Source organism: Cannabis sativa, chromosome 9 (assembly GCF_029168945.1).
Source record: "Cannabis sativa cultivar Pink pepper isolate KNU-18-1 chromosome 9, ASM2916894v1, whole genome shotgun sequence".
NCBI classification, from domain to species: Eukaryota; Viridiplantae; Streptophyta; class Magnoliopsida; order Rosales; family Cannabaceae; genus Cannabis; species Cannabis sativa.
This window is the reverse complement of record NC_083609.1, coordinates 21,343,427-21,358,735: the sequence shown is the minus strand read 5'-3', so window position 1 is coordinate 21,358,735 and position 15,309 is coordinate 21,343,427. Positions and strand designations below refer to the sequence as shown.

Below are 15,309 nucleotides of genomic sequence, written 5' to 3'. Positions count from 1 at the left end.
TGAATTCCAAAAATGTAATTTATACTAAAATCTAACAATGTGTCGAGGTGTGTAATGGTGTAAAAAACAATTGCTTAATACATAGAAGATAACTAGGAACTTCTTGAAATATTTAGCTAAAAGAAAAAATTGTAAAGACTTTGACACTTCGTAATCACTTTTGACTTTTTAATATATATATTTTCTAGAATTTGACTTTTTTGTAATATAAAGCCATCTTTTATTTATTTTAATATTTTTGGGAGAGTTTTTGGCGTTTTTTTTTTTTATTTGATAAGTAGAGTTTTTTTTTTTTTTTTTTTTTTTTTTTAAAAAAAAATAAAAATCATAAGATTTATTAATTAATAAATTTGTTCAAAATAATAGAACACACTTCAGAGGAGCAGTCCTCTTACTGAAGCACACAACCTGAGAAACAAGAGTCTCTTGCTAAGCAATGAACCAACTTATTTGCAGATCGCTTTACAAAACCCAAATCACCAAAAGATAAAGTCAAAAACAAATTTCGAACATCTTGAACAATAAGACCACACTGTGAAGGCATAAAAATACCGTTCTGAATCGCTTGTATACACCAAACTATCTATTTCCAACATGACTCTATTCCACAAATGAGTTGCAATCCAACTCAAAACTTCTTTAATGCCTATTATCCAAGCAATTTCGAGTTGAACACAACCAATCTTTCCCTTCTTAAATGCTTCTACCATAGCACCATGATGATTTCGAGCTACACAACCCATGCCAAAGCGCCCCACATAAACAAAAAAACTAACAAAAACCAACAAGAATCGAACCAGAAAAACGAAAAGACTAAAGAACCATGTCAAAAGACAAGACTAATGGAAAACTTAATTAGTTCCAACACATAAATACGATCACAACATATAAAATCAAATAAAGAAAGTACTCTTTATAATTCTAACCCCATAAAAATACTAAATAGAATTAAACTAATAAAAGGGGAATTAATAAGTGAAACAAAAACTAACAGAAACGTTTCAACACATAAGAGGAGGCTCGTACGGTCAAGATGACGGAAACGAACCAATCTCAGATAGTGGCCGTCATTTAAAATATAAGAAACTTACTTCTCTCGTAACTATCACTACAATATATATAAGAAACTTTGAATGAAATACTTATTGTTTCTTTAAAGGTCTTATTAAACTCATATTACGTAAGTATTAGAAAGTTATGGAAAGACGTATAGAACCATAAGTAGAGGGTTTTTTGTAGTTAAATCTTTTTAATTGTTGTTGCACTTGCATTTAATCTTTTAATTTCAAATTTTGGCAGTAAAATTTTCTAAGCTACTGAATTAGTAGCAAATTTAAAGTGTTATTCGGTTAATTGTCACTATAGATTGTTTATGTGTACACTCTTGTACACATGATACGTTTAAATTAGTACGAATATTATTATTTAAAAAATTATTTTTAAATTAAATAAATTTATAAAAATAGAGAATAAAATATTAAAAAATTAAAAAATATTATAAATTTTAAAATATTTTTATAATTTTTAAATAATATTAAATGTATTAATATAAATGTGACACTTCACGTCTATATTAACAATTAACTATTTAACATAGATGACACGTAGTTTCATTCAAATTTGAGCTCAAGTTGATAAAATTTTGCAGTAATAAAATTTTTGGAGAAAGAGTCCCCATCGCTATTTCTTTATGTAGGAGGATAAGAATGATACAAAATAAGGGTTTAGTATTACATTAGGAGGAATGGTCGTGATCTCAAAAATAAAAATAAATAAAGTAATTTTAGAAATTGTGATATTCATGTAATGCCGCAACTGCCTCTTCCTAGAACTTGCTTTATGCGATTTTTTCTTTTCTTCCCAAATTCGAGACTCTTCTACAACTCTCAAATTGACAAATTCTCATTCTTCAGAATCTATAAATTCCCTTAAAAACCCAAAGGTAAGTTCAATCTCATCTTCGCCGAAAACAAAAAATTGTAGAAAGCTTCTGAAAAGCTTCGAGAGAAACTATCACCAATTTAGTAGCAGCTTCTTCTTCTTCTTCTAATTGATCTTTTTGACTAAAGAAGCCATGTTTTTTGTGTGCGTAAGCGACGTGGACGAAAGGGTTGTGTCGAGCCAAACGGCCCCTGGTAATTGCCCATTCTGTGGAGGACTGATTCGGGCCTTGGATGTTCATTATCAATGGAGGCTATGTTTTATCCCTGTTTATTGGAAAACCAAACGCAAATTCTTATGTACCCTCTGCAACCAACCACTCGTAGCTCTCCACTGATTCTATAATTCTTCTTTTCTTTTTTTGTATCATATTATAGATAGATTGTAATTATTATCATATATTTTTTCATTGCCCATGTAATTTTCTTTTATTTCAATAAATATATGAAAAAAAACAAATTTATTTCAATAATAATACCAAGACAAAAAGTACATCACTTGCAAAGTTTTAGCCTCTTAAAATATGATGATACAACGGACTTGGGATATGGTTTCGTAGCAAGACAGGTTGGGAAATTCTCAGGTTGTTCAATCCACAACTTGTGTGCTATACCACCAGCTGTGAGTTTTTCAGACAAGTTCAAAATTTGGGTTTCTCCCTTCACCTCAAGTGTAACCTGAAAAAAAGTTAAGTATGGTGACACCATTAATTTATGGCAATGTTCCCTTGTTTCAAGTATTACAAATACTCAGATCACCAAAAGTTAGGGCTAAATATTCAGCAAATATTTAAACACATTCAACATCACCAAACTAATGCACATGATATAATTATTACTCAGGATTGTCATTTTCTCTGTTCAGTCTAGATTCTCAAAGCCTTAATATAGAATCTAGTCTAGACTGAAATGCATAAAAAAAGATATACATCAAGAAATCTCCCAAAACAGAAATATGTATCTAAAAAAATTGAATTGAAAAACGGATGAAAGGGAAGATTTTCTTTGGAGGGTTTATTATTACCTTATGCATGGAATCGATGTTATCCGGGTTACAGTACTCAAGTGTATGAGGATCTTCTTTGTTGGACCAAATGGCGGATACGGAGGCATGGCAACCTTGTGTCACAACGCTACCGAGCGGCCACGTGTCAATCAGATCTCGACGGAGCACCACATACTGAACCAGTACGTCGAAGCTTTGGGTTTTATCGACGTCTTCTGGGGAAGCGAGGGGAGTGGAGTCCGAAGCCGAAGCCGAAGCCGAGAGAGGTTGACTCATCGAGCTAGGGTTGAGTCGACTCAGTGAACGATTCAAGGCCCAAGTAGGTGGGTTGGAGTTGTGCTTTATCAATAGTGATTGGGAGATACTGCAAGGGCAGCGAAACGCTGCTGCTGAAACTGAAAGGCAGAAGGAGACCCATGTTGTGCTTTGTATACCCATTTTTTTCTAAATAAAAAAAATTCCATTTCCATTTCCATTTCCCATAATACCCTTATAAACACTTCTCACCAGTGTTGCCTTAAAATCTATCCCTACTCTACCATTTACTTCCCCTCATCGCCAATCTTCATTGCTAGCACCATCGTTCGTCTCTGCTCTGAATACTTCTCCTTTAATATAATAAGAGAAGATCATGGATTTTTCTGACTTATAATTTGGTTGGTTTTAAGGTAGTTTAGGGTCGAACACGAGTGCGAGAAGTCGGAGGCTCCTGAAGATTCGGGAAGAGAAGAGGAAACAAGAGCACGATCGACTCCATAATTATCCTTCTTAGGCAAAGTCAGTTTCTGTCTCTCTCAGCTTCAATATATGATTTATTTATTATTTTTGGCGTTGAGACTAAATGAAATGGTTAGTGACCCATTATACTTGTTTTGGGATTTACAGAGTTTTGGAAGATGCTTGCAAAGATGACACCGAGCTCCGAGCTGTTCTTGGTGATAGCATAGGCAATCCTGAGCTTATGAGGAAGAAGGTATGTACTACCATTCTATAATATGAGCAATGGTGAAAAGGGCTTCCTCTAAGCGCCTTTATCATTTTGGACAATGGCACAGGTTGAAGAAAGAGTTCGGACAAAGGGTAGAGACTTCAGCAAATCAAAAACCGGTTCTGTTCTTGCTTTCAAAGTCAGCTTTAGAGAGTAATTTTCCTTTTTTTTCGCTTCGATTAACAAATCTTTTGGAAATGTAAAGGGGGTGCCGTGTCTAATGTATGTATCTTTTCTGTTGGTTGACAGCTTCAACCCTATTGATTCATACATATGGTTTGAACTATATGGTTCACCGACTGATCGAGATGTTGATATTATTGGTAGTGTAAGTAGAGAACATCAACCGTGTTTCTTTTAGCTATTTAGGATGTGCTCAATAATGACTCAAATTACCATGAACATCTTCTACAGTAAAAAAGATATTTGTTTTTATTTCTTAATTTTAATCTCCTGTTTCCTTAGGATTCAATAAAGCTTAAAACATTTTTTTTTATCTAATTATAAGGATAATATGCAGGTTATTCGATCATGGTATGTCCTCGGTCGCTTAGGTTCATTCAACTCTTCTAATCTTCAGGTTGGCCATAAATTATTCTGCTATGCTCTTTTGCTTCAAATTCTACATAGTTGTCTGTATTGGTGGTGTAGGGTCCTGTGAGTTTAGTCCTAATAACTTGTCTGTCTTATGTGTTTCTTAGTGTTATTTTTGTAGCAACATTTGCTTCAATCCCAAGTTGGCCTATGTTTCAATTATGTTTATGTATTGTATTCAGAAAGCTTGCTTTCTTAGGTACAAATTTTCATATTTTGTTTACAATGAAAATAGAATTACAAGTTGCACTTTTTTTTTTTTGATATATGCATCATGAGCTTCATGAATGCTTAGCCAATCAGTGAATGGGTCAGTTGGTATTAGTTTAGATATATGTCAAAAGAATAAATGTGTCTTAGCTTCCTGTCATCATGACATGAATCCAGTCTCTCAAACTTATTGCTGTTTGAAAAGCTTGTGTACTAATGTTAGAATTTAGGATAATCCATCTCAAAACCAATTAGCAAGGAGGGGATGAGCTCATTTATCTTATATATGACATTTTATTTCTACACATTAGCAATGTGGGATTAACTCTAATAACTAACAAAGTAACTATATTGTATGATAAAATACTAACGTAACAGAATTTAAAATTTTACTTCATAAAGTTTTTGCTAGAAAGTAGGGTTTTTCTCTTAGGGCATGATCCTCTTTGTGTATAACTTTGATACATAGTTTTAGGATATGTTGAAGTTTGGTCTTTTCATATATTCAGCTGAAAGCCTTACTAATATGTATCGATGGGCAGTTGGCCAATTCATCCGTAGAGTATGATCCTCTTTATGATGCAGAGAAGGGTTTCAAAGTTATTCCCTCATCATTTCATGACATCAGTGACATTAAATTTCAGGACAACTGGGGTAGTGTCTGGTAAGACAATTAGATGTGTCTCATTTCCAAATTCAGATACCAATTTCTTTTTGTTATCTTAACATTGTCCCTAAATGTTTTACAGGGTTGACCTTGGTACAGTAGATAATTTTGCCATTGATGCACTTTTCAACTGCTTGACAGTCTTGAGTTCAGAGTAAGTAAAATAACATTTCCATTTTATCACCACTTAGATCTTTGCTCATGGATTTCGGACAAAAAACTAAAAGATCTTTGCTTATGTATTGTTTATGAAGTTATTCTTTTACACATGCAAAACACTTGATTCGTAATTGTCTTGTTTTTCATTCTGGCTGACAGATATATAGAAATTGAACAAATAGTTTTTGGGGGTTGTAGCATGGGTGATTGGGAAGAGGGGATGACAAGTCCTGAGTATGGATATAAGTACTTCAAGATCTAAGCTTTATTGTGTTTTGGATGCGTCTTAAATAACCCATTTCTCTGTTCTAGCTCACAAGTTCCGAACTTGTGTACAACATACAATTTCCAAATTTGTGTATAACATACGTGCTTCATGTATCTATCCTTTTGATTTTATGCCAGTTTTGATTCTTTATTTTTCTTAGTGTTTGATAATTTTGAATTTAATAAAGTAGATGCGAAAAGGGAGGAATCTGTGGGCATCTGGGTGGGAGCAATGAGGACTGGAGACACTTCTAAAATGGGTCGAACAACAATAAAAGTGGTTAGCAATGAGAGGAAAATTAAAATGTGCTAAAAAGATAAGCAGGAAAACAAAAGTTGCTACTACACCTAACTTCTTCTTATTTGTATTAGAAAAATGATTCATTCATATGGCTCATGTTGTTGACAGGTGACAAACAATGATTGAGCTGAAGATGATTATAGAGGGAGGATAATTTCAGTTGGGATATGCCAGGTCCCTATTTGCTGAAGTTTTTCTTTTGACTTTGGAATTGACCAACTTACAAAGCCCACGACGTATTAATGAAAATCTCAAAATCTAGTTTGTTCATTAAATTACCTTTGAAAGTATGCACACTCCACTACTCTTCAATTTCATCCCATTTCAATCTCCGGGCTTTGTTCAATAACTACGTTGATAAAACCAATGTCCACTCATGGAACTCCATCATTGCCGACTTGGCTCGGAGTGGGGACTCAGTCGAAGCACTTGGAGCATTCTCATCCATGCGAAAGCTGTCTCTCACTCCCAACAGGTCCACCTTCCCTTGCGTCATCAAATCATCTTCGGCTTTGTTCGATCTTCGCTCGGGCAAACAAGCCCACCAACAAGCTATGGTCTTTGGTTTGGACTTTGATCTCTTTGTGTCCTCTGCTCTTGTTGACATGTACTCTAAATGTGGTGAATTGAGGGACGCACGAGTGCTTTTTGATTGTATACCTCACAGAAATGTAGTGTCTTGGACGTCTATGATTACTGGGTATGTTCAAAATGGAGACTCCCATTCATCATTGTCGCTTTTTAAGGAGTTCTTGATCGAAGAAGGTGAAAATGTGGATGTTTCTATAGATCCAGTTGTTGTGGTTGCGGTTCTCTCAGCTTGTTCTCGTGTTTCAGAAAAGGAAGTTACTGAAGGCATTCATGGGTTTGTGGTGAAAAGAGGCTTTGATGGAGATTTAGGGGTTGCAAACACTTTGATGGATGCATATGCCAAGTGCAGTGAGCTGCGTCTGTCTAGAAAGTTGTTTGATGGAATGTTTCTAAAAGATGTAGTTTCTTGGAACTCAATGATTGCGGTGTATGCCCAGAGTGGATTCTCAGCAGACGCTTTGGAAGTTTTCTACGAGATGAAAAAGGCTGGAAATATGAACTATAATGCGGTTACCTTGTCTGTTTTGCTATTAGCCACTGCTCATTCAGGCACTCTGCGGACTGGGAAGTGCATACACAATCAGGTGTCCACATTCCTTCTAATTTGCATTTGCATTGCTTTTTTTTAAATGCAACACTGAATTGTGTATTTTATTATCTTCTTCATATATTGTTTGCCCATTGTTATTCAGATCATTCGATGTGCTTTTACAGGTTCTGAAAAAGTGTTTGGAAGAGAATGTTGTGGTGGGCACTGCTCTGATTGATATGTATTGCAAATGTGGGAAAGCGGAGATGGCAAGGAAGACTCTTGATTGCATGAAGGTGAAGAATGTTAAATCATGGACAGCCATGATTAATGGTTATGGTATGCATGGACGTGCAAGAGAAGCTTTGGAAGTCTTTTACAAGATGATTAAGAATGGAGCCAAACCAAATTACATAACCTTTGTATCAGTTCTAGCTGCTTGTAGCCATGCTGGTCTAGTAGAAGAAGGCTGGCGTTGGTTTCATTCAATGAAGCATGAATTCAGCATAGAACCTGGGGTTGAGCACTATGGTTGCATGGTTGATCTTCTTGGGCGAGCTGGCTATCTCAAGAAGGCTTATGATTTGATAAATGAGATGAAAGTAAGGCCTGATTTTGTAGTCTGGGGTTCCCTTCTTGGATCTTGTAGAATACACAAGAATGTTGAGCTTGGGGAGATTTCTGCTAGAAAATTGTTTGAGTTAGATCCAAATAATTGCGGGTACTATGTTTTGCTGTCAAATATATATGCTGATGCTGGTAGGTGGGAAGATGTTGAGAGGATGAGAGTACTAATGAAGAATCAGGGACTTGTTAAACCACCTGGATTCAGTTTGGTTGAACTGAAAGGAAGAGTTCATGTATTTTTGGTTGGAGATAGAGAGCATCCTCAACACCAGCAGATTTATGAGTATTGGGAAGAACTGATTGTGAAGCTGCAAGAAGCTGGCTACAAACCCAATATCGCATCAGTTGTTCACGATGTTGATGAGGAAGAGAAGGAAATGACCTTAAAAATCCATAGTGAGAAGTTGGCTGTTGTCTTTGGAATCATGAATTCTATTCCTGGGACAACAATCCAGATCATAAAGAATTTGAGGGTCTGCGGGGACTGTCACACCGTACTTAAGTTGATATCCAAAGTTGTTGATCGAGAAATAGTTGTCAGAGATTTAAAGCGATTCCATCATTTTAGTGGTGGTCTCTGTTCTTGTGGAGATTATTGGTGATTTTGCAGCTTCAAGAATCAAAATGTTCTTTCTACACAATTGAGTAGATTTCTCAAATAAAAAGGAAAATTCTCATTAATTAAGTATACTAACAAACAAATGAACAAAGACAACACATGAAACTCTCTTGCATCTGTAACTTAAAGAATATGCACAGAAAGATTATATCCTCTTATATATATTTATATATATAGAATAAAGTTCTCAACACAGATTAGCATGATCAACATTTGGAAAGCGAAACTTAAGACCAGCCTAATGAGATGCCCAAAACGTGAGAGAAGGAACCCCCAAGTGGTTTGACTTCGACGATTATATTCAATGAATGAATCTAAGGAGACTAATTGGTCTATGTAACTGAAGTACTTTAAATTCTATTTTTCATTTTTAAACCTGGAGCGTTGCGCTTGGGTTGAATGGTATGTATGTATAATGGCTGGATAGTAATGCAGAAGAATAAAAATGATTGTGATTACAGTTCACCTTTCTCACGTCTTCATCATCTATCTTCTGATTCTTTCTCATTTTATTCTCTTTTTCTCTTGTTTCCTATTACTGTATCAGTTGTTTTGTAGTATTATCTTGCAGGTGCATACAAAACAAGAGATGAATTCCGATTTCATTGCGAAAGGCTCGTACCATTCATCGAATAAAAGAATCTCCCTACCACTCATTCACACCATAATCACAATTCAAATTAAACTGAAGTACATATACCAAGTTATATAATTTGATACAAAGAAGTCAATCAGTTGATAATCGTCGTTTAACATGATATATATTATTAACAGTTGTGAGTGATTATGAAGTTTTTAAGTCTGTCACCAAAAATCTTGGTCCCAATGTTTTGTCTTACACGGTCAGGCACCAAGCCTTTCTCAATCATTTCTTTACTAAACTTGAGAGCAATATCTGTTTTTTCACTCTTCATATAGCCTTCGACCAAGGTGCAATAAGAATCAAAATCTGGCAGAACACCTTTTGAAACCATTTGTTGAAATATCTCTTCGGCCTTGTCTACTTCTCCTAGCAAACAATATCCTTTAATCATTGTATTATAAATCATGGTATCAGGCTCTTCCCCATGTTGAATGATTTCCTCAAATATATTTTGAGCCTTGTCCATCATTCCTCTTTTTGAGTAAGCCTCTACGAGTATAGTGAAAGTTATAATATTGGGATAGATATTCTCTCTCACCATGTTCTCATACACCCTAGCAATTTCTTCATAGTCACCTGAATGACTCAACCCACAAAGTAAAGAACTGTAAGTGATAATATTTGGTCTAACTTCCCACTGAGTCATTAGATCAAGCACGTTGAAAGCATCCTTCATCTTTTTATTTCTGCAAAAAGCATCTATGAGAATATTGAATGTCACAAGATCAGGTGAAACCTTTTGTTCCTTCATTTGAGCTAACAACATGAAAACTTCCCCCCATTCACCTGAATGACACAACCCATACAATAAAGAACTGTAATTAAAGACATTAGGCTTTAGACCTCTATTAGTCATTTTTCCCATGAGGGCAAATGCTTCCTTTGTTTTTCCTTTCTTAGAAAGGGCAGTAATGAGAGAATTATATATGACAACATTAGGTTCTACACCTTCTTTAGTCATAGATTCATACAATGAAATTGCTTTCTGAATTTTCTCTTCTTTGCAAAGAGAATCAATCACTATACCATAAGTATATACATCTGGTGAAATTCCAGAACCAATCATGTTTGTGAGGAGTCCATTGGCTTCAACCCAATCACCAAATTTGCATAATCCATTAATCAACGAATTATAAGCTACAACATCTGGTGTCAGACCACAACTGATCATTTCCTGAAACAGGCTTCTGGCTTTAACCACATTCCCTTCTTTACAAAGATTATCAATGATGGGATTGAAACATTCAAGAGTGGGATTGAGTTTGGGATGGTGGTAAATTTGCTTAAGCACCTTAAATGCCTCCCTAGTTTCTCCGGCTCTACAAAGCCCATTAATGATGACCCCATAAACAAACTCATCACATGGGAGTTCCTTGTCTAAGATTCTGTGGAACAACTCCAGGGCTTCAACCATGGAGCCTTCCATACAAAGCCCATGAAGCAGAGTACTTAAGGTATGGCCATCTGGGCGAAGGCCATATTTATAAATACTTGCCAAAACAGAGAAACCTAAACCCATCTTCTTCAAACGACATAGACATTTGATAACAATGGTTAAGGTATGAACATCTGGTTGAAAATGGCGATAACGCATGGATAAGTGTTTGTAGAGAGAAAAAACAGTGGAGTGTTGGTTTTTTCTAGAGAGTGCGGCAAGTAAATGATTGAATGCAGTAACAGAGGGAATGGGTTGCATTTGAATCATGGAATCAAAGAGACATAAAAGTTTATCAACATCAAGGCTTCCAGATCTGCAGCGAGTTTGAATCGATTTTTCCAGTTGATTAACACTTTTGTAGTTGGAATCATAACAACGAATTTGAGGTCTGAGAAGCCCTAACAGAGAAATGAAGGGGTGAGAGTGATTACCAGAAACTCTTCTGATCAACCTTAGAGGTTTCATCGTCAGTCAGAATCTTCACTCTCAATCTTTCTCTTTAACTTGCAGAAGAAATATTAGGATAGAAAGTTAGAAACCCCTAAAAACTAATTGTGAGAATCTCAACTAACCCAACAAAAAAAAAATGAGTACTTTATATGCACACTATAGTGGGTTCTGGAATTGTTCCCAAATTGGTAAATTGGTTAGACAGCAGGTGCAATGATTTACTTTAAGGCCAACCAGATATATTGTAAATATTATCCTAATTTATTATTATTATTATTATTTTTGAAAGGTTCCAAAATCTTTAGTGATTGTTAAATTTGTTGAAAGGTTCCAACTATTTTCACTAAAAATAAAGAAAAAAACAAATCTCATTTTTGTTTACAATTTTTTCCTTACCCTTACTTTTATAAATTTTACTCCAAAAGAGATGTTAATATTTTATTGGAGAAAATTGTGTTATTATTTTATATGACGAAGACGAATGCAATTTGTTTTTGTTATAACCAGCTGCAGTTTTGATTGATCATAAACTGTAGTGTCATGTAGTACAGTCGGTTCTAGTTAGAACTAACTAGTCTATCTAATCAAAACTAAGTCTTTTTCCCGTTGTTTTTTCCTCATAAAAACTGGAGTGAAAAATGGTGATGATGATGATCAGAAACATCTACGAGACATGAAGAAATTGAAGTCGTGATGCTGGAAACTTAGAAGCTTCAACCAAGAAGTGGCAGCATCAAGATAAGACCCAATCTTTGCTTGATCTGCAGCCTCTGGATTCATCCAAAGCTCGCCATTCATCTTATACATTGCAGCAGCAAAAGGACGAATCGCGCTAAGATCTTCTTCTTCATCTTCTTCTTCATTTAGATTTTCGTTGCTTCCTTCACTCCCCACCACACAATTTCTATACGCAAAAGTTTTAGCTTCTTCATGTGGAATGGTATTCGAAACACCTTTACAAAAACAAAAATACATGAATGTAATCATGTTTTAGTACAATAATGTTTTTATTTGTATCTCTTTCTTATTCATACAAAATACTAGTTAAGAGTAACTTACCATGGAAGGAGGAGAGATTATGATATGTGACAAAACATGCAGACAACTCTTTCACATTCTTGGTCAATGGAATCTGATAGATTGGATACCTAGTAAAAACAAGTCATACAAATTTGTAACAAAGCATATGAATATGAATAAAATTGAGGAAAAAAAATAAAATAAGTGATAGATAAAAACCTTTCAAATATGTTTCCTTAAGTATATCTAAATTTGTAATTGGATGAAATTTATCTTGAAAACGAATAGCAGTACTGTTTTTATTGGTTTGAGAGTTTGAGTTCATAGAGGTAAAGAACAAAAATTAGTAAAGTGTTACAAACAAATATGATAAATTTATTAAGGAGAAAGAGGGAGAGGAATACCAAGCAATGGCTATCCAACTATAAGGAGAGAGATCTGTGCTTTGAAACTTCAGCAAATCAGGATAGTTCTGAGCTAATTCATTGATCTGAACATGTAATATTATTAGTTTAATAATCTTCTAGAGTTGAGTTGAAAAAACTATAATTCAACTTAGATTGCTTATTGTCATCAGTGTTTTTACCTTTTCAGTTAGAGGGACTCTGTCATAAGGACTAGATGTCTCGTTGAATTGGAAATACAGGTCCCCGAAGCGATCGACTTGTTGAGAAGAGACTTCATGGTCAGTGTTGGAACCATCCGAAGTGTTATCGGAGCTCTTACTCGAGTTATTACTCAAAGACTGCGATAATAGTTCATCATTTTCACTCTCATCACTCCAAGAGTTAATATTTCCACCAATCCTACTTACAAATAAACATGGATGAAAATTCAAAGTTTGGCAATAAAGAGAGAAGAAAAAGAAATAAGAAGTATCTCGCTTGGAGTACCTTGGTGAAACAAAGGGATTTTCCACATATATTTGTAGAGCTGATAAGGATGGGCAATAATATTGTAGGACACTGTCACCATTGTTCAAAAGAATTGGGACACCAACACCATAAATACTTCTTTCAGTGAAGAATTTCCAAAGGCTATTTAAGGAGAAGCACTCCACAAAATCTTCAGCATGTGACTGAGGAAGCACATTTAGGATTTTTGTAAAATGTTACTTAAATACAAAAATATTTACAATTATGAATAATTATGTATACACTAGAATATTAATAAGAATAACAATGAGATATATTAGTTTTTTCTTTAAACAAATTGCAACATTTTTTATCATGCAATTTGTTTATGCTTTAGTTCATTATTCATAAACCGGTCGTATTACATACGTGTTACATACAACTAATTGTGTACTCGAGTGTAATTTGTCGTTTTCACTCAATTATAGGATTGTCATATAGTATTAATATCAATTTTTACCAAGAAAATATTTCTTTTAATGATATGGGACCTCTATTCCTTCTAAAAAGTAATGTTATTTCACATAGATCCTTAAATATATTTAACCTCCCCATTTTATTTTAGTAAGAGAGCTTAGAAGAGGATGATGAGCCTCAAATACCCTCGCCCAAGTTTGAACCGAGCTAGCCGGTCGCGGGTTCAAGTCATTAAATAACATTAATATTTTATAAAAAGGGAATGAAAAAAAAAAAAAAAACTTCATCTTACTACAAGTTCAAATCCAGCCCTGCTCTTAATTCCCAAATCTTTTCCAAAGAAAAAAAAAATCTTTGAAATGGGTAGAGAGAGAGTCATGAAAACTAATGAGAAAAAAAAAAAAACCCAAAACACACTCACTCATGACTCATCTACCTACCTATTGTTCTCATCAACATTTTACTTATCAAACAGAGAGAGAAAGAAAGAGTTATTACCTTGGGAATGCGCTTGGAAGGAATAATGGGAGTGACAGATTGGAGAAAGCTCTCAAAATTGGAGTATCGGTTTTGATCAGCAAGAAGAGGCAAATCCCATGGAGATAATGTCATGATGATTTCGACTTTTTTTTTTCCCTCTTATTCTAGACCCACTAGCGACTACTCTTCAGTCTTCTTTTCTGAAGAGCTCATACCATCATGGCTTCAAAAGAAAGAATTTGGTGATAGTAAATCTACAATGAAATACCAAATATTAATGGATATGGGTATTTTCTTGTTCTCTCTTTTTTGCCTTTGAGAAATTTAAAAAAATAAATAAGAATAATAAAATAAATAAAACAATCAGGGGGAAAGAATAATTAAATTTTAGGATTCTTATAGGCGCTTTTAGTATATTTTCTCAATTAAAGCCTCTCATTATCATATCAAGCTTTGATATTCATATATCATATATGGCATATAATTATATCGAGACCTACATTTATTTTCAGTCTTTCATTGCATAATCCAATCCACTATACCACTCCTTTGCTAATTCACAACCCCTTTACTTCGTCGTTTTTATTTTGTGTTTAATTATCCTTAATACCCAATTTTTATTTTTCACAGTCAACCCATTTATACAAGTATTATAAATATAAATTATATTAATTATATAGAAGAAAAAAAACAAGAAACAAAAAGTATATTATACTAGAATTAATTATTTATCAGTAAAGTGAGTGAATGGGAAAGAAAGTTGTACAAAGCAGAAGTCTTTTACCATCTCACGCATGTTTCATGCAAGTTATCAAAGATTCAAAAATAATAATAAGAAGAAGATAAACATCTTTATTCAAACAAAATAATAATTAAAAAAAAAAAAAAAGAGAGAGAGAAGAAAAGAAAACTCCCCAACCTGAATTTCAACTTTGCAGAACAGGAGGGGCATGTCCATATCCATTGACTTGAAGGGGCCCACAGAAAACCAGAGAATCCATAGATAGAGACAAAAACTTTTAATATATATTTTTATTTTAGAAGATACAATACTAGTAACGGAAAAAAATTCTCAGTTACAACTTACAAGGCTCTGAATTAATAAAATAATTTTATCAAAAAAAAAAAATTGTTTTACAAGTGGGGTACACACTATTTGGTAAGACTTTGATTATGACACTCTCTCTTTAATGTTTCTGTATTTGGAGTTACGGAGTCATTTTGGTAATTTAAGAATGGGGAGTTATATTTGCACCCCATAAAATTATAAATACACCCCATTATTAAAAAAAATATAAACTTAAATAATTTTTAAAAATTACTCTTAATATTTTTTTAAAATTTTTTCGTCACATTATTTTATGTTAATTTCAATACTTATTTTGATTTTATTTTTATAATTTTTTCTAACTCATGTATATATTTTTTTATTTTTTTCTAAGAAAATTT

The 15,309-nt window shown here is 34.0% G+C and overlaps 6 protein-coding genes across 16 annotated transcripts; 3 read left to right on the top strand and 3 right to left on the bottom strand.

Moving 5' to 3' along the window:
- Positions 1–1,932: 1,932 nt before the first annotated feature.
- Positions 1,933–2,416, top strand: LOC115722741 (uncharacterized). The gene has a single exon (XM_030652034.2). The coding sequence runs from the start codon at positions 2,075–2,077 to the stop codon at positions 2,276–2,278; it is 204 nt and encodes a 67-aa protein (XP_030507894.1). The 5' UTR covers positions 1,933–2,074; the 3' UTR covers positions 2,279–2,416.
- Positions 2,385–3,384, bottom strand: LOC115722740 (uncharacterized). Its single transcript, XM_030652033.2, has 2 exons — positions 2,965–3,384; positions 2,385–2,618 (listed from the first exon to the last, which is right to left on the bottom strand). The coding sequence occupies exons 1-2, from the start codon at positions 3,382–3,384 to the stop codon at positions 2,436–2,438; spliced, it is 603 nt and encodes a 200-aa protein (XP_030507893.1). The 3' UTR covers positions 2,385–2,435.
- A 289-nt stretch (positions 3,385–3,673) lies between these two features.
- LOC115722742 (uncharacterized) lies at positions 3,674–6,382 on the top strand. 8 transcript variants are annotated; one of them, XR_009684625.1, is made up of 9 exons: positions 3,674–3,723; positions 3,832–3,919; positions 4,002–4,087; positions 4,184–4,262; positions 4,455–4,514; positions 5,248–5,402; positions 5,488–5,559; positions 6,020–6,137; positions 6,241–6,378. XR_009684625.1 is itself a non-coding variant. In XM_061104481.1 (9 exons), the coding sequence occupies exons 2-8, from the start codon at positions 3,908–3,910 to the stop codon at positions 6,084–6,086; spliced, it is 528 nt and encodes a 175-aa protein (XP_060960464.1). In that variant the 5' UTR covers positions 3,674–3,723; positions 3,832–3,907; the 3' UTR covers positions 6,087–6,111; positions 6,241–6,379. The 8 variants fall into 8 exon arrangements, 7 of the variants coding, with proteins under 7 accessions (XP_060960464.1, XP_060960462.1, XP_060960466.1 ...); XM_061104481.1 differs by having other exon boundaries at positions 6,023–6,111; positions 6,241–6,379; XM_061104479.1 differs by having other exon boundaries at positions 6,020–6,111; positions 6,241–6,379.
- LOC115722737 (pentatricopeptide repeat-containing protein At3g26782, mitochondrial) lies at positions 6,129–8,980 on the top strand. Its single transcript, XM_030652027.2, has 2 exons — positions 6,129–7,307; positions 7,438–8,980. Exons 1-2 carry the CDS (start codon positions 6,375–6,377, stop codon positions 8,479–8,481), a joined length of 1,977 nt encoding a protein of 658 aa, XP_030507887.1. The 5' UTR covers positions 6,129–6,374; the 3' UTR covers positions 8,482–8,980.
- A 195-nt stretch (positions 8,981–9,175) lies between these two features.
- On the bottom strand, positions 9,176–11,413 carry LOC115722738 (pentatricopeptide repeat-containing protein At1g62910). The gene has a single exon (XM_030652028.2). The coding sequence runs from the start codon at positions 11,042–11,044 to the stop codon at positions 9,266–9,268; it is 1,779 nt and encodes a 592-aa protein (XP_030507888.1). The 5' UTR covers positions 11,045–11,413; the 3' UTR covers positions 9,176–9,265.
- A 103-nt stretch (positions 11,414–11,516) lies between these two features.
- On the bottom strand, positions 11,517–15,034 carry LOC115722151 (uncharacterized). Of its 4 annotated transcripts, none has more exons than XM_030651280.2 (7): positions 14,780–15,034; positions 13,879–14,114; positions 12,943–13,127; positions 12,636–12,855; positions 12,454–12,539; positions 12,089–12,177; positions 11,517–11,982 (listed from the first exon to the last, which is right to left on the bottom strand). In XM_030651280.2, exons 2-7 carry the CDS (start codon positions 13,990–13,992, stop codon positions 11,684–11,686), a joined length of 993 nt encoding a protein of 330 aa, XP_030507140.1. In that variant the 5' UTR covers positions 13,993–14,114; positions 14,780–15,034; the 3' UTR covers positions 11,517–11,683. The 4 variants fall into 4 exon arrangements, with proteins under 4 accessions (XP_030507140.1, XP_030507142.1, XP_030507141.1 ...); XM_030651282.2 differs by having other exon boundaries at positions 13,879–14,083; XM_030651281.2 differs by lacking the exon at positions 14,780–15,034 and adding an exon at positions 14,361–14,537.
- Between the last annotated feature and the right edge of the window lie 275 nt (positions 15,035–15,309).

What these genes read in the sequence shown, in the direction of transcription:
- LOC115722741 (XM_030652034.2), top strand. Translation starts at nt 2,075, where the DNA reads ATGTTTTTTGTGTGCGTAAGCGACGTGGACGAAAGGGTTGTGTCGAGC.
- LOC115722740 (XM_030652033.2), bottom strand. Translation starts at nt 3,384, where the DNA reads ATGGGTATACAAAGCACAACATGGGTCTCCTTCTGCCTTTCAGTTTCA. An exon ending in ACATCGATTCCATGCATAAG is followed by an intron (nt 2,619 to 2,964) that starts GTAATAATAAAC and finishes ACTTTTTTTCAG; the next exon opens with GTTACACTTGAGGTGAAGGG.
- LOC115722742 (XM_061104477.1), top strand. An exon ending in ATGTTGATATTATTGGTAGT is followed by an intron (nt 4,263 to 4,454) that starts GTAAGTAGAGAA and finishes GATAATATGCAG; the next exon opens with GTTATTCGATCATGGTATGT. An exon ending in GACAACTGGGGTAGTGTCTG is followed by an intron (nt 5,403 to 5,487) that starts GTAAGACAATTA and finishes AATGTTTTACAG; the next exon opens with GGTTGACCTTGGTACAGTAG.
- LOC115722737 (XM_030652027.2), top strand. Translation starts at nt 6,375, where the DNA reads ATGAAAATCTCAAAATCTAGTTTGTTCATTAAATTACCTTTGAAAGTA. An exon ending in GGAAGTGCATACACAATCAG is followed by an intron (nt 7,308 to 7,437) that starts GTGTCCACATTC and finishes GTGCTTTTACAG; the next exon opens with GTTCTGAAAAAGTGTTTGGA.
- LOC115722738 (XM_030652028.2), bottom strand. Translation starts at nt 11,044, where the DNA reads ATGAAACCTCTAAGGTTGATCAGAAGAGTTTCTGGTAATCACTCTCAC.
- LOC115722151 (XM_030651280.2), bottom strand. Translation starts at nt 13,992, where the DNA reads ATGACATTATCTCCATGGGATTTGCCTCTTCTTGCTGATCAAAACCGA. An exon ending in GAGTCCCTCTAACTGAAAAG is followed by an intron (nt 12,540 to 12,635) that starts GTAAAAACACTG and finishes TTACATGTTCAG; the next exon opens with ATCAATGAATTAGCTCAGAA. An exon ending in AGTTGGATAGCCATTGCTTG is followed by an intron (nt 12,178 to 12,453) that starts GTATTCCTCTCC and finishes TGTTTTTACTAG; the next exon opens with GTATCCAATCTATCAGATTC.